The sequence below is a fragment of the Poromitra crassiceps genome (genome assembly GCF_964638095.1).
Source record: "Poromitra crassiceps genome assembly, chromosome: 12".
In the NCBI taxonomy this organism is placed as follows: Eukaryota; Metazoa; Chordata; class Actinopteri; order Beryciformes; family Melamphaidae; genus Poromitra; species Poromitra crassiceps.
Genome location: NC_139632.1, coordinates 22,507,592 through 22,524,384, shown reverse-complemented (window position 1 = coordinate 22,524,384; position 16,793 = coordinate 22,507,592). Strand labels below are relative to the sequence as shown.

Genomic DNA, 16,793 nt, shown 5'->3' with positions numbered 1-16,793 from the left:
GAGTGCTGTGGAAGAGCGCACGGCTGCAGCCAAGTACCCTTAGCACTCAGGTCTAATTGCATTATCTGCAATAAAGGAGTAATTGCACAGACCAGCTGATGCTCTGCAGATTGGGCCTGATATCTCTCTCACCCACACACACACACACACACCGAGACACACACACACACAGGTCACAGGCTCACAGCATGATCGAATTTCTCCTTCGGTGGGACTAGGACTTCCTTCCAACTAGCTGAAAACAAGTGATCAGTTATCACTTAATTTCAGCAATGATTAACCTTTACTTAAGAGTAAGCAAGACATTATTTGATTAACTACATCCTGAAACTAATGCTGCATTCTAAATACTGTGGGAAACATTGTCATTAGCTCTTTCGCCGCCACTGCCGCCAGTGTTTAAAAATAAAAGGTTGCCAGGCAGACACCGCCAGCATTTTCTTCAGCCATTTTCATTAATCTTTCAAGACCCACAAAATATTTTTGTTCTATGAATATGTAAATATATCAAAAGAAAGAACAGAGCCTCTAGTTTCATACGAAAAATAAAATAAATTCTCGCTTCATCCGTTCTTTTTTATTGACACTTGAATGTTGGTCGTTTTCATCCAAAACGGTCGCTGAGGAAAATGCATTTTTTAAAGACAGTAATTTCCAAGGATCCTGAACAGTAATCCTATAATATTCTATATTCCTATAGTATCCCTATACGAGGGATCAGCCGAGCAGCATTTTGGTAAACAAACCGCATCCCTGGGTGGAAACGGCAATGGGACCCTATGGAGCATAATCTTGAGTGTCTGACTCTAGCCGGCTGACCGTGTTTACATTTTAAAAACTGCGACAGTTCACACAACTTTAACACGACATGCATATCTTAATATACATTTTTTTACAGTAATTCAGCAGCGGCCATATTATTTCAACAGCGGGGGTGTGCCGCTGCTGAATGCATATACATGTAGAGGAAACACTGCATACATACAGTTAGTACATATATACATAGATTATATACCACCATACATACATGCATACATCCAATTCCCCAGGACCCCCTCCCCACAGGACCCCCCAACCCACGGTTATAAAATCACAACAACAAAATCAGCTCAAAAGGTCTTTTAGTGAGGCAGCTCCCACGTGCCAACTGTTCGTTTTGGGCTCAGTCACCCCCAACGTGGGACTTTTCTATGACTCCCGAGTTGCTGAAATGTGACTTTGAGGGCAGAGACTGAGAGCATGGAAAACATGTCAACAACAACCTGTGGTAGAAGTGCTGGATTGTATTATGTTCATTATTTATGAGCCTACTACTGTACTGTATATGTTTTGTTTTGTCTTGTTTTATGACCAAAATAATTTCAGTATGCACAAAGTTGTATTTATCTCATTTCACTGCAGGATTTGATAGTTTTAAACTCTTCAGCACAGACTGACTGTAATCTGGTAAAGAGGATGTCAAAGGAAGCGCTTGAAATAGCCTAGTTCAGTGGTTCCCAAATGGTGTGCCATGAGGCAAGTCCAGGTGTGCCGTGGGATTTTGTGACAACCAGGGGTTAAATTGAGCTGCCTGCTGGGGCCATCAACTAACAGCTATAGAGTTATTATGAAAGATATAAAATTGTCACTATTCTAACTGATTAAACATAGAAATGAACTGCATTCAATGAAGAGAGTGTCAAAAAGCAGCCTATTGCTTTGATGTCATTTTACAAAGTTTCAAATGAATTAGTTAATTATTTTATTAAGCAAATATGTTTTAAGTAAATAGAAGCATTTACAGACTATTTTCCATGGATAGGAATAAAGGTGTGTGCCTTGAGATTTTGGCTTGCCCTTTGGTGTGCCTTGGGCACAAAAAGTTTGAAAACCACTGGCCTAGTTCATTACCTATTGTAGCACATTCTCTATTATCCAACTGATACAGCACAATGGCACATTCTGGGAACTGGACCAAATGGGAGTAAATGACACAAGCAGGCTAAAATGCCATTTAGCTCCGTCTGAAGTTCTGTGCCAACACATGTGAGACATCAGAAGGAGAAGCAGCAGGCAGCTTCCTTGAAGGCTGTTGTCACATGGCCATGTTCAGGTGTGCCTACAGAGACACAGGTGTGCCTACAGAGACACAGGCCCACTGCCATTGCTTTTTCACTGTTTGTTTATCATCTCATTCAAGTCCCCTTTACTGGCTTTAGTTATTTGTAAGAAGCAACAGAGGGAAAATACTTGCAGGGCTGTACGTTCATTTTTTTGCACATACAGTTAGTAGCACATCGTTGTAGCACAGGCCACACAATTGTATCACGCGTATAAAATGTATGTTACATCTCTAAAAAGTAGTGCAGTTCATCACTTAAACAGGTCTGTGACTGGCAAAGGACATTAATACGGCATACAAGGGCACACACAATCCAAACCGAACAAGAAATGTGTTTCAAAACAGTATAACACGTGTGCTACTGCAGTAAATCCATTCATAGCACAGACCAATTTTTTCGTAGTACGTGCTACATATATGTACAGTAGCACTGTACAGCCCTGACTGCTACTGTATAAGTGCGTATTGGACGTTAACAGATTATCATTCAACAAGTAACAAGTCCTTGAACTAATCCTGTGCAACGAACACTTCAGTCAGGAAACTTAACCAAATCTAAGCTTAAAATAGTGATTATTTCATCAAAAGTACTTAACTCTACGTCTCATTTAAAATTTTGCCAAAAATAAAGCGGTATCTGGCGGGTATTGTAAAAGTTGAAATAGTTCAGTATTTATAGCAATATTGGTAGCAAGTGTTACCCCCAATATTGGTGGTAACACTTGTGGGCACTTGAAAAATGTTGTATAGCGTATATAACATCCAAGTTATTATACTATTATTATTATTAATTTATATATTTTTTTACACTGCACTGCAAGACATTTTTGAGTTCTTCTAGCCATGATTGTGCTGTTTCCATAGAGGTGCAGGACTTTTCTATTGAGTGAAAAATGAGCCCACAGTGAGTCAAAATGTGACAGGAGAAAAAAAAAGAAGAAGAAGAAGAAAAAAGCCAGAAAGTGCTGGGGGGTTCTGACTGAGACTAAAAAAAAACAGAAACTGCTTGGGGTTCTAACTTAGACTTAATTTGCGTGGATAATTTGTTTTCTGTTCAGCACTTTGTGGCGTTGTTAAATGAGCTCAATACATAACCTTGACCTGAAACCAACAATTCTGTGCATTTAGCTGTGAATTGCAGGGTAATTTATGTTTAATAGGACTAAAAGCAACAGTTAATTCACATAGTCAAGTGATTGTACCCATTTTGCATAATAACAATTCTGAAGGTGTTTCATCAGTTTCACCACCTTTTGTGTCAGCCTTGCTATATTTACTGATACTTTGACACTCTGACACTTCAATACTTGTAGTCAGCTGAGCTCATGGTGTCAGGCTGCTGTGCATAATCATGCACTTTAAGGAGGCTAGAGAAGTCATTATAGATGTTGCTGCCCTGCAGACTGACTCTCATTAGAGGTGCCAGTCTGATACAGCCACCCCACAGTGGCTTATGTCGCTGTATAATTACTCCCATAAATGTTCCCTGCAGATGGAGAGGACGATTGGAGAGGTTGAATGAAGGGAAAACCTTGCTCTTTCGTCTTCTGACTAGAAGTAAAGTCTATTCTAGGGTAGTGTAGCGCTAGATTCCCTGCCTAGCCGGGTGCTAGCCGAGACTAGCATGGTGCGGTTTCAAACTTCCATGATTGGAATTTGGAAACCCTCATTAGTGTTTTGCTTGCACCTGTGTTTGTTCTGCCTTTTCGACACAAAATGGCCCCCGTGAAAAGGGTCTATAGGGCAGCATGGGGATAAATTGGCCAAGTATAATTGGGGAGAAAATGGGGGGAAATCAGAAAAAATCTATTCTGATGTGGATCCCCCCATGTTTTATGATCTTAATGTTACTGATGTTAATACAAAATAAAATCAGTTCTACTGTTCTACTGCGACCATGAATTGATAAAGTCAAAGTCACTTTTTGGTGGTAAGAACCGAACCCAACTGTGCTTAGGAGCAGGCTTTTTCTGAGGCAGAGATTCATGCAGAGAAGATGCGCCATAATGCATGTGTCTCCCTGCCCCTGTGTGTGTGTGTGTGTGTGTGTGTGTGTGTGTGTGTGTGTGTGTGTGTGTGTGTGTGTGTGTGTGTGTGTGTGTGTGTGTGTGTGTGTGCGTGCATGCTTTTGTCGCTTTTGTCGCGTTTGTCGTATTTGTGTCGGAGTGGGTCTTCCTCTCAGAGCTCTTGGGAGTCCAGATGCATGTTTGGTCAGGACCGGAGCCTGGACGATGTCCCTTCATGCAGGTCCACTGCAGACACATCAGAGTGTTCTCTCTCCATGGCCGCAAACCGGATATTAGCCCCCGTACCCAAACAACAGCCAGCCCTAGTTTGACTCTTATTCTTACACCACCTCTTCCCAGAGGCCCCTACAGTTGCTCTCTCTCTCTCTCTCTCTTTCTCTCTCTCTCTCCCTTTCTTTTTCTCTCTCACTTTCCCTCTCACTCTGTTAAGCCGAGTGAAACATGGAAATGTAAATCTGCTGACAGCCCCTCTTTGGTGAGGCCAGGACAGGGATATCAAGAACCAATAGAGTAGTAAGCCAGACATTAACAACTACAACTACCCGGTCTGGACTGAGGGTGTTCTGTATTGTTGACCAGAGCAGTATTTATGGACAATAAACTAGGTGTAGGTTTTGTTTGCCAGATGGTTTTTGATATACATTGGTTTTTTTTTTGCTATTGCTTGCTGATATTTAGGTGCACACTCACAGTCCATGCCTCAATTTCAAGGGCTTAACATCCTTTAATCTTTCTCTTCTCCTTAATGTAAATATCCCATTCATGGCAGAAGCGGAAGTGTATTCAATATAAATCAATAATAAAATCCTAGCTTTCCCCATGTCACCTGATCGGTATGTAGAAAGAGCAGATTGTCGTCATATTTTGAACACTCGGGGGCGAATTCACTAAAGGATTGCGTGGCTTTTGCGGGCGCTAAACCTGTGCAAATTAGACAAGACGAAAACGGCTCATTCACAAAAGACTCGCAAAGCACTGAAACGCACCACGAAAATAGTCCTACCTTACAGTGTTATACAGTATATACAGCCAGAGCCTACCTCACAGTGTTATATATACAGCCAGAGCCTACCTTACAGTCTTATATCATGTTAAATCATAGGAAATAATCAGTATGGATTTGCTAAATGCTACAATTAATCTTTCAGTTTCTCCACAGACAGAATATCTCCCGTTTCATATCCAGGAGCTCTGTCTCTCATCGCTGTTACTCTAAAAGTATGTAAACCTATGTGTGAAATGACATGGAATTTGGCTCTCAGTTGGTCAGTGGAAGAAAGGAGGAGGAGAGGGACAGAGCAGAAAGACAACATTTATACTTTGCCACATTGATAATTGCAATCAGACACAAAAGGAGGGCAAATTGCACTGGGCAGCATAACATCACGGCCATGTTGCGCTGGCATATCATTAATGCAATGCCAATCTCTTTAGTGAATCGCTCCTTGAGACGGGGCAAGTAGCGGTTGCAATTGATTGATTCATGTTGCTATTAGTGGCCGCAATCCATTCTTTGTGAATTCGCCCCTCGGTGGACAAAATAAGCACTAGCAAACTGTAGTAGGACTGTAGTAACTGTAGTGACAAGCATTCCATATTCACCGTGTCATTAGATCACATTGGGTTTTTGCAGCTTGAACCTGTTCTGTCATTTAAAACAAAAATGGCACCACTTCCACTTTCATTTGCATTTCCATCAGAAAAGTCCCTGCCAGGCTGGGGTGACTCAAAGGCCTGTCTCCCCCTGACAGGAGGCCCAGTGGCAGTGCAGCGTGCTGGGCGCTGCAGGGCCCCTCCTGCCCCTTCTCTGGACAAGCAGAGCCAGAGAGCCACTGGCTCTGTGTGATTCTCTGCAGCGAGCTAATGTCACCATGGCTCACCATCACCGCTCATTCTGTACGTTTATTCTCCTCTGAGCCTTTAAACGCTCCATTAGACCTGAACAAGACTGCAGAGCCTGCTCTAAAGTCTACTTAACCCCTGTCTCTCCAGAGCCTGCTCTAAAGTCTACTTAACCCCTGTCTCTCCAGAGCCTGCTCTAAAGTCTACTTAACCCCTGTCTCTCCAGAGCCTGCTCTAAAGTCTACTTTATCCCCTGTCTCTCCAGAGTCTGCTCTAAAGTCTACTTAACCCCTGTCTCTCCAGAGCCTGCTCTAAAGTCTACTTTAACCCCTGTCTCTCCAGACTCAGAGTCTGCTCTAAAGTCTACTTAACCCCTGTCTCTCCAGAGTCTGCTCTAAAGTCTACTTTAACCCCTGTCTCTCCAGAGTCTGCTCTAAAGTCTACTTTAAAGGAGAATTTCGTTTTTTTTTAACCTGGATCCATCTCCTGGCATTAATTATGATTTGGCCACTCACCAGGCGATCTCCGCGGCGTTTCTGGCCGTCCTAGCGTTGTTTTGACATCAATAGCGTCCAAGTCAGTTGTAAAATGGAGCTGACTTGGGGCCAAGTGTGAGCCTGTCTTTCCTGCATCTAAATAGCTATTTTTATTCCCGTTTTCGCCAAATATCGTCAGAATCTGATCCCTCAAGAAGCACCACAGTGATATTTCGCCAAAGGCTGTTTCCTGGAGTCCCACAGGGATCAAATTACCTCAAACGTGATCTCGGTCACCAAGTCTCGTGAAGTCCCGCGATACTTTCCTGCCGACTGACCAAGTACAGGAGGACGCTTTGCGGTGGTGGTTTTAGCGCAACCTATGTGGGGTTTGGCGTAACCTATGTGGGATTTGAAATAACGAAGGTTATGCCAAACCCCACATAGGTTGCGCTAAAACCACCACCGCAAAGCGTCCTCCTGTACTTGGTCAGTCGGCAGGAAAGTATCGCGGGACTTCACAAGACTTGGTGACCGAGATCACGTTTGAGGTAATTTGATCCCTGTGGGACTCCAGGAAACAGCCTTTGGCGAAATATCACTGTGGTGCTTCTTGAGGGATCAGATTCTGACGATATTTGGCGAAAACGGGAATAAAAATAGCTATTTAGATGCAGGAAAGACAGGCTCACACTTGGCCCCAAGTCAGCTCCATTTTACAACTGACTTGGACGCTATTGATGTCAAAACAACGCTAGGACGGCCAGAAACGCCGCGGAGATCGCCTGGTGAGTGGCCAAATCATAATTAATGCCAGGAGATGGATCCAGGTTTAAAAAAACCGAAATTCTCCTTTAACCCCGGTCTCTCCAGAGCCTGCTCTAAAGTCTACTTAACCCCTGTCTCTCCAGAGCCTGCTCTAAAGTCTACTTAACCCCTGTCTCTCCAGAGCCTGCTCTAAAGTCTACTTAACCCCTGTCTCTCCAGAGTCTGCTCTAAAGTCTACTTAACCCCTGTCTCTCCAGAGCCTGCTCTAAAGTCTACTTTAACCCCTGTCTCTCCAGAGCCTGCTCTAAAGTCTACTTTAACCCCTGTCTCTCCAGAGCCTGCTCTAAAGTCTACTTTAACCCCTGTCTCTCCAGAGCCTGCTCTAAAGTCTACTTTAACCCCTGTCTCTCCAGAGCCTGCTCTAAAGTCTACTTAACCCCTGTCTCTCCAGACTCAGAGTCTGCTCTAAAGTCTACTTAACCCCTGTCTCTCCAGACTCAGAGCCTGCTCTAAAGTCTACTTTAACCCCTGTCTCTCCAGAGCCTGCTCTAAAGTCTACTTTAACCCCTGTCTCTCCAGAGCCTGCTCTAAAGTCTACTTAACCCCTGTCTCTCCAGACTCAGAGTCTGCTCTAAAGTCTACTTAACCCCTGTCTCTCCAGACTCAGAGCCTGCTCTAAAGTCTACTTTAACCCCTGTCTCTCCAGAGCCTGCTCTAAAGTCTACTTTAACCCCGGTCTCTCCAGAGCCTGCTCTAAAGTCTACTTTAACCCCGGTCTCTCCAGAGCCTGCTCTAAAGTCTACTTACCCCCTGTCTCTCCAGAGCCTGCTCTAAAGTCTACTTACCCCGGGTCTCTCCAGAGTCTGCTCTAAAGTCTACTTAACCCCTGTCTCTCCAGAGCCTGCTCTAAAGTCTACTTTAACCCCGGTCTCTCCAGAGCCTGCTCTAAAGTCTACTTACCCCGGGTCTCTCCAGAGCCTGCTCTAAAGTCTACTTAACCCCTGTCTCTCCAGAGCCTGCTCTAAAGTCTACTTAACCCCTGTCTCTCCAGAGCCTGCTCTAAAGTCTACTTTAACCCCGGTCTCTCCAGAGCCTGCTCTAAAGTCTACTTACCCCGGGTCTCTCCAGAGCCTGCTCTAAAGTCTACTTACCCCGGGTCTCTCCAGAGCCTGCTCTAAAGTCTACTTTAACCCCGGTCTCTCCAGAGCCTGCTCTAAAGTCTACTTACCCCGGGTCTCTCCAGAGCCTGCTCTAAAGTCTACTTAACCCCTGTCTCTCCAGAGCCTGCTCTAAAGTCTTCTTAACCCCTGTCTCTCCAGAGCCTGCTCTAAAGTCTACTTAACCCCTGTCTCTCCAGAGTCTGCTCTAAAGTCTACTTAACCCCTGTCTCTCCAGAGTCTGCTCTAAAGTCTACTTAACCCCTGTCTCTTCAGAGCCTGCTCTAAAGTCTACTTAACCCCTGTCTCTCCAGAGTCTGCTCTAAAGTCTATTTTAACCCCTGTCTCTCCAGAGCCTGCTCTAAAGTCTACTTAACCCCTGTCTCTCCAGAGCCTGCTCTAAAGTCTACTTAACCCCTGTCTCTCCAGAGCCTGATCTAAAGTCTACTTAACCCCTGTCTCTCCAGAGCCTGCTCTAAGTAAGGGTTAATGTACGACGAGGTGTCCATTATCACTTTTTAAGGGACGACGTGGAGGCGTGAACCGTCCGAGGCGAAGCCGAGGATGGTTGCCTCCGCGAAGTCCCTTAAAAAGTGATAATGGACACCTCGAAGTGCATTAACCCGCTTATACCATGGTCACTTGCCAACAAAACAATAAGACCAGTCATTTATATTTCCATGTGTAATAAATAAAGCAATCTAAATGGCTAAATGTCTGTTATTCATACTGTAAATCAGTCTTCCACGAAATAAAATAGTCCCTCCCACCTCCACCACCCGCTCCGTTTTAAAGCCGACTCAAACGTTAACTTTATTACAGGAATGCAGGTTTAACGATGTTTTGCGTTCTACACTAAATGAAGACATTACCGTTTGGCAGCTTGCTTTATTTTGTATGATAGATACGTATTGGCCAAGTATATTAACATTTAAGAGCGAAGAGTTTCAGGAAGTGAGAGTGAGAGAGCAGCGCCCTGCGTGTGCTGCTGATGTGGTGAAATGCAGAGAGAGTTCTCTCTCTCTCTCTCTCTCTCTCTCTCTCTCTCTCTCTCTCTCTCTCTCTCTCTCTCTCTCTCTCTCTCTCTCTCTCGTGCACGAGCCGAGGGAAATCTTCTCTTTCTCGTCGAGAAGAGCCTGGTGACGCGAGGTTAAAAAATCTCCGAAACGAAAATCAAAATTGTAAATAAGAGTTATTTTTGATAAACTGAGCACACAGGGGTGATTTAAATACTTACTTTGACCGACTCAATTTTTTTCTCAAGTTCCAAAATTGTCATATTAACCCTTAACGGGGGTATAGAGCTCAAACTGCTCTCCTGATAACACTGATGAAACTATGGCGCATTGATATGAACGGTGAACAGACCATTTAGCTAGGTGTCCATTATCACTGTACAATATCACTTTTTAATGGACACCTTGCAGCCAATCAGAATCGAGTATTCACCCAGACCATGGTATAAAGTCTACTTAACCGCTGTCTCTCCAGAGCCTGCTCTAAAGTCTACTTAACCCCTGTCTCTCCAGAGCCTGCTCTAAAGTCTACTTTAACCCCTGTCTCTCCAGAGTCTGCTCTAAAGTCTACTTAACCCCTGTCTCTCCAGAGCCTGCTCTAAAGTCTACTTAACCGCTGTCTCTCCAGAGTCTGCTCTAAAGTCTACTTAACCCCTGTCTCTCCAGAGCGTGCTCTAAAGTCTACTTACCCCCTGTCTCTCCAGAGCCTGCTCTAAAGTCTACTTAACCCCTGTCTCTCCAGAGCCTGCTCTAAAGTCTACTTTAACCCCGGTCTCTCCAGAGCCTGCTCTAAAGTCTACTTACCCCGGGTCTCTCCAGAGCCTGCTCTAAAGTCTACTTACCCCGGGTCTCTCCAGAGCCTGCTCTAAAGTCTACTTTAACCCCGGTCTCTCCAGAGCCTGCTCTAAAGTCTACTTACCCCGGGTCTCTCCAGAGCCTGCTCTAAAGTCTACTTAACCCCTGTCTCTCCAGAGCCTGCTCTAAAGTCTTCTTAACCCCTGTCTCTCCAGAGCCTGCTCTAAAGTCTACTTAACCCCTGTCTCTCCAGAGTCTGCTCTAAAGTCTACTTAACCCCTGTCTCTCCAGAGTCTGCTCTAAAGTCTACTTAACCCCTGTCTCTTCAGAGCCTGCTCTAAAGTCTACTTAACCCCTGTCTCTCCAGAGTCTGCTCTAAAGTCTATTTTAACCCCTGTCTCTCCAGAGCCTGCTCTAAAGTCTACTTAACCCCTGTCTCTCCAGAGCCTGCTCTAAAGTCTACTTAACCCCTGTCTCTCCAGAGCCTGATCTAAAGTCTACTTAACCCCTGTCTCTCCAGAGCCTGCTCTAAAGTCTACTTAACCCCTGTCTCTCCAGAGCCTGCTCTAAAGTCTACTTAACCCCTGTCTCTCCAGAGCGTGCTCTAAAGTCTACTTACCCCCTGTCTCTCCAGAGCCTGATCTAAAATCTACTTAACCCCTGTCTCTCCAGAGCCTGCTCTAAAGTCTACTTTAACCCCTGTCTCTCCAGAGCGTGCTCTAAAGTCTACTTACCCCCTGTCTCTCCAGAGCCTGATCTAAAGTCTACTTTAACCCATCTCCCCAGCTCGCTGTCCTTCTCTGACTGTACTCCAGAGGTCTAATCTTACTTTTGTCTTATCTCTGTATTCCTCGCTTCCTCGCTTTTCTGTTCCAGTGTTGAGCTCGGCTCCAGTCAGTGATTGTGATTCTGAGCACTGCAAACGATGTCTTACAGCAGAGGGAGAAGTGTGTGTGTGTGTGTGTGGGGGGGGGGGGGGGGGGGGTGTTGGACTAAAGCCCTCCTCATGGACACCCACCCTGAATGGAGTGCATTGACACTCCTCTATCCTGCTACTCCCCCCGTTCTCCCTGTCCCTCTTTCCCTGGATTGTCAGCCCCTGAATGGGTCTTTCAGGGCTGTAGGCTAGCAGGCCGAGACAGAAACGCTTCCTCTAGGACAGCCTGGCTTCCCAAACTTAAGAGTGTCAGGGGCCACTTTGAAATCTGAAAATCTTCACCCAACCCTTTAATCACAACTCTGATCAACACACTAAGATGATGTATTTCCATATTTTTTATTTCATTAACAGAGCATGTGAATTTGGTTATACAGCAAATTAATAATCCATCCACATACAAAACAAATGAGGCAAAATACCCAATAGCCAGATTGCCAACATTTTCTCCCCCTTACTCATCAGAAGTATTTGCGTGCACAGGGGTTACAGTGGGATTTGGCAGGTGGTTTTGAGAAGAAAATGCAGAAGCATTTCACTTCCTACCCTCCAAACAAAGCACTGCACTTTTCCTTGCTTTTAGCTAGATTGATTCAATTCAAATGAGCCTGACATGGTTTGAAAGCTGGCAGGCTGCGCTACAGTACATCACCCAAATATGCCTTAATAATCAACATGTTAGTAATGTTTGTTTCAATAGCGTTAGCTCCAAATGCTAATGTTAAAAAGTATGTGGATAGAGAATGCTAACGCGACTAGCGCCATGTTCCAGGATGTATAGTGAAATAAAAAGACTGATTTGGGTGGTCTAACCTAGTTTCTTAGTGTATTATTCAAGCTTTCTAGTCAAGTACGGTCCATTTGGTAGTTTGTATTTGTCCAAAAACATTTTTACATTCCACAGCTAGCTCTAGATCGAACCTTTCTGAAAAATGAATGTGCTTCGGAGACGGAGTGGTGATTAATTTTCCATGAATCCTGCCGTTTTGAACTACCGGTAAGTCTTATCTGTGCCTCTCTCCCCTCTCTCCCTCAATCTGTGTTTTCAGGGGGTACCTCAGCTCCCGTGTGCCAAGGCCCTCTACAACTACGACGGCAAGGAACCAGGAGACCTCAAGTTCGCCAAGGGTGACATCATCATCCTGCGCCGTCAAGTGGACGAAAACTGGTTCCACGGGGAGATGGGCGGAGTCCACGGCTTCTTCCCCACCAACTTTGTCCAGATCATCAAGCCGCTGCCGCAGCCTCCCCCTCAGTGCAAAGCTCTGTACGACTTTGAGCTCAAAGACAAGGAGGCAGACAAGGACTGTCTGCCGTTCTCCAAGGTGAGAGACACACAGGAGCACTGCAACATGTCTGTCGTTCTCCAAGGTGAGAGACACACAGCACTGCAACATGTCTGCCGTTCTCCAAGGTGAGAGACACACAGGAGCACTGCAACATGTCTGTCGTTCTCCAAGGTGAGAGACACACAGGAGCACTGCAACATGTCTGTCGTTCTCCAAGGTGAGAGACACACAGGAGCACTGCAACATGTCTGCCGTTCTCCAAGGTGAGAGACACACAGGAGCACTGCAACATGTCTGTCGTTCTCCAAGGTGAGAGACACACAGGAGCACTGCAACATGTCTGTCGTTCTCCAAGGTGAGAGACACACAGGAGCACTGCAACATGTCTGCCGTTCTCCAAGGTGAGAGACACACAGGAGCACTGCAACACCCACAGCTCTCTGCCACGTGGTCACATGGAAGCTAAAAAAAAACACAGGCTTTAATTACAGTGACACACTCTTTTCCAAGCATTCATTTTCTCAAGTTATGAGTGTGCGAGAATGTGAGGGTTGTTAGCTGAAAGGCCCAGAGACATGGTTTAGTTTCCGAGACAGCCTTCCAGATCAGCAGCTGTAATTAGGTTGGACAATATGAATACCATACAGAAGCTATGTACAGCGCTAACTTGACCAACTATAGTAATCGAGTGGTTACATCTGTCCCATGCTGAGGGTCATACTTTGATGTATTTGCATTCTGTCATCTGTGTTTTTCATGCCACATCAGCAGAAATGTAATATAGAAATATGCTTACTAAGCTGCTTTTCCAAATGGCGCGCCATGTGTTTCACTCCCGGGCTCCTTCCCTTTAATAAAACATTGTCCCTACCTCATTACCATGATGTCTCCTCACTGTTTGTTCCTCGAGGATGGGAAACTCTCTGACTTAGCAGCATCATTAATGCTCTTCCCTATAATCAGGTCTTTCTCTTGGATTTCAGGATGACATCCTGACTGTGATCCGCAGAGTGGATGAAAACTGGGCGGAGGGAATGTTGGCCGATAAAATTGGAATCTTTCCCATCTCATATGTTGAGGTAAGCAAACCCATCTCATATGTTGAGGTAAGCAAACCCATCTCATATGTTAAGGTAAGCAAACTATTTCATATGTTGAGGTAAGCAACCTATTTCATGTCAAACAGTCCCTGATCATTAGAGGATGTGCTATAAAGAGCAGGAAAGTGCAGTTTTATTTCTAATAACTGTGAGCTCACTTGTGGGGAACAGACTCCTCTGTGACCCTACAGAAGCACTACATTTAATTCTACACCAATATCCTCATATTGGGGTTGGAGAACTTTTGCCACCGTTAGGGGCGCTTAGCACGTCCTTTATATATCGGAGCGGCGGGGTGTGGAGACGCCATTCTCAGCCTTCTTCTCGCCCATGAAGGAAGCACATCAGCTCTCTGTTGCTAGCTAGCAGTGTTGTTCAGTTCAGTTATGTTTATAGCCTCTTATCACAAGCATGTCTCAAAGGCCTTTACATAGCATCATGACAGTCATATACTACATCATATCTCTACACACAACACAGGTTACAGATACATCATATACATACGGTACTACACATTTTACTGAAATATACATTGCGATTACAAACACAGCATCACAGCATGTCTTTAGAGTAGACTGGGAGGAAAACCCCACGCAAACAGGGGGAGAACATGCAAACTCCACACAGAATGGCCCCGGGTGGAGAATCGAACCCACGACCTTCTTGCTGTGAGGTGACAGTGCTAACCTCTGCTCCACCGTGCCGGCCAGTAGCAGCGTAGGAGTGGGTGGATGTTAGTCTAAAGAAGAAGAGCTTTTTTTTTTTCGAGCCAAGACATTTTTCTTGATTCCCTTCCTCTGTCTTCTATCTGGTGACAAGACCATATATACCATATCCACACAGACCCTGAGGCTGAGGGTTTTGCAGAAACACAATGCACAATATTTCCCAGGCTATACTGTAGATTGTCTATGTTTTCAAAGTGGGAAGCTGCCGAAGCAGAATAGAACAGAATATTTTGTTCTTCTCAGAGTAGACGGTAGACAGCCGTGTTTGGCTTTCATAAACAAACACACAGTCAGCACATAGTGTATATAGAGTAGCACAGAACTATTCCTGTAGGAGGGGATGAATCATTATCTCCTTCATACCTTTCATTGCCCTTTCAATTATCGATGGAATTTGCTGTTGGTGTGAAAGATGCCTTTTAATTAAATGAGGCTGAGACGATCCGGACCCGATTGTGTTTGTTTTGAATCCTTATGTCTGGTTTAGTCTGCTGATATGTCAGTGATGAGCCTGGCTCAGCACAGGCTTTCTGCTGGATTGGTGCTAAATGCGTAGCTTTTATGTCCTCAGTGGAGGGAGAGCTGCTTGGGGCGATGTGTGACGGGGGTGATGGCGATGGAGAGCTGCTTGGGGCGATGTGTGACGGCGAGGGAGATCACCCTGTGATTAACTCAACCTTTTGAGTGTTCCTCCTTTGATTTTTGCCTTGCATGAAAGGGTCAGAAGGTCTGCACTTTCTCGGCTGTCTAAAAGCCATCCACTCCCTCAGAGACAGAGGTCCCTCCGCCATGAAGCCCTGATAGATCACTCTGCTGCTCAACATCTCTACTGACCAGATACAACAGCCAGCTTCATTATGGAGAGTGACAGCTTTCATTATCATTTTAACAACCTCCCCTTCCTCTGTTATTTCCACCTTCCTTCCTTCTCTCTCTCTCTCTCTCTCTCTCTCTCTCTCTCTCTCTCTCTCTCTCTCTCTCTCTCTCTCTCTCTCTCTCTCTCTCTGCCCCTTGTCTTCTCCTCTCTCCTAGTTCAACTCGGCGGCTCGTCAGCTTATAGAGTTGGACAAGCCGTCAGACTCCAGTGGCGACTCCGGTGAGGGGGCCTCTTCGGGGCCCCAGAGCAATGGTGCCCAGCGGGCGGGGGAGAAGAAGAACAGCAAGAAGCGCCATTCCTTCACCTCCCTCACCATGTCCCACAAACCCTCGCTAGCTCCGCCGCCCCAGCGCCACTCCATGGAGATTAGCGGACCGGTCCTCATCAGCTCCAGCAACCCCACAGCCGCTGCCCGCATCGGGGAGCTCAGCGGAGGCCTGTCCTGCAGCGCACCTTCACAGGTGAGATACTCCACGACCGCGGAGGGAGGCAGAGCTGCTGCTGCTGCTGCTGCTGCTGCATTGCAGGTCCCGAGTCCTACATCGTGTACACAGGGAGCTGACTAAACACAGTATGATGTATAGGCTCCATTTAGCCGCAGCCATAGCTCTTATTGTGTCCTTGGTAATGATTTGTTTCACAATGTGCTGCAGTACTTCGAAGAATGTGCTCTCTGAAATGCAAAATTTGGGAAAGCGTAACGCTGACGTTAGCCCGCACTGTGTTGCTTGTTGACTGTGCGTGTCAGTAAATTCCATCGAGCATGCACGCCACAGCAATCTTTTAATTGCGTGTGTTGGATAAGATATTCCTCTCTCAATAGCTGACTTTGTCAACATCCTGTTCAGTGGTGTCCAAGTACACAGTACACACACACAACCATGAAAGAAGCATCAAACACAGCAATCAGGAAACTGGAAAACATTGTCCAGATTCAGCACTTTTGTTTTCACAAGATGTTTGTTTCTTTTCAAAGATTCCACTCCCCTTCTGTCAGCAATTACCCTGACTTCCCACTCCCCCGTCATACCCAACAGGCCATCGCTCCGTCCAAGCGTTTGAAATCATGATGCGTGACTCCACTTGCCCGCAAAAAAGGCTCCAGCTTAGCCCCCAAGGTTTCCACAGCAACCCCGGCATGGCAGCAACTCACAGCTGCTGTGTGGTTGCCAGGCGCTGGAGACTGGCTTTGACTTGAAGCGAGACGGGCAGAACGACAGACGGGCAGATAGACGGGTCAGATAAACTGTCCTGCTGATTGGTCACAGTCGCGGGCTGCCTGCGACAGACTGGCTGCTGTGAGGAGAGGAAACCTTCAGAAGATTTTTGTATGCCTCCGCCGGCGATAGCCATGGCCGGCTGTAGTTAGGGATAAGAAAGTCATAGAGAGTCTGGGTTGGAGGGGTGGGTAGAGGGAGTGGTTGGGGGGATGTGGGTGGTGTAGGGGGAGTGGTTGGGGGGATGTGGGTGGTGTAGGGGGAGTGGTTGGGGGGATGTGGGTGGTGTAGGGGAGTGGTTAGGGGGATGTGGGTGGTGTAGGGGAGTGGTTAGGGGGATGTGGGTGGTGTAGGGGGGGTGGTTAGGGGGATGTGGGTGGTGTAGGGGGAGTGGTTGGGGGGATGTGGGTGGTGTAGGGGAGTGGTTGGGGAGATGTGGGTGGTGTAGGGGGAGTGGTTGGGG

The 16,793-nt window shown here is 46.0% G+C and overlaps 1 protein-coding gene across 1 annotated transcript in view; it reads left to right on the top strand.

Annotated features, from left to right (window-relative positions):
- Window positions 1-16,793, top strand: part of sh3rf1 (SH3 domain containing ring finger 1) — a gene marked incomplete at its 5' end in the record, with an annotated part of 46,892 nt that overhangs the window by 19,303 nt on the left and 10,796 nt on the right. The window contains 3 exons of the mRNA XM_083647113.1: window positions 12,169-12,444; window positions 13,392-13,487; window positions 15,269-15,574. Coding sequence (XP_083503239.1) covers window positions 12,169-12,444; window positions 13,392-13,487; window positions 15,269-15,574 — 678 coding nt within the window. The remainder of the gene's footprint in view (window positions 1-12,168; window positions 12,445-13,391; window positions 13,488-15,268; window positions 15,575-16,793) is intronic.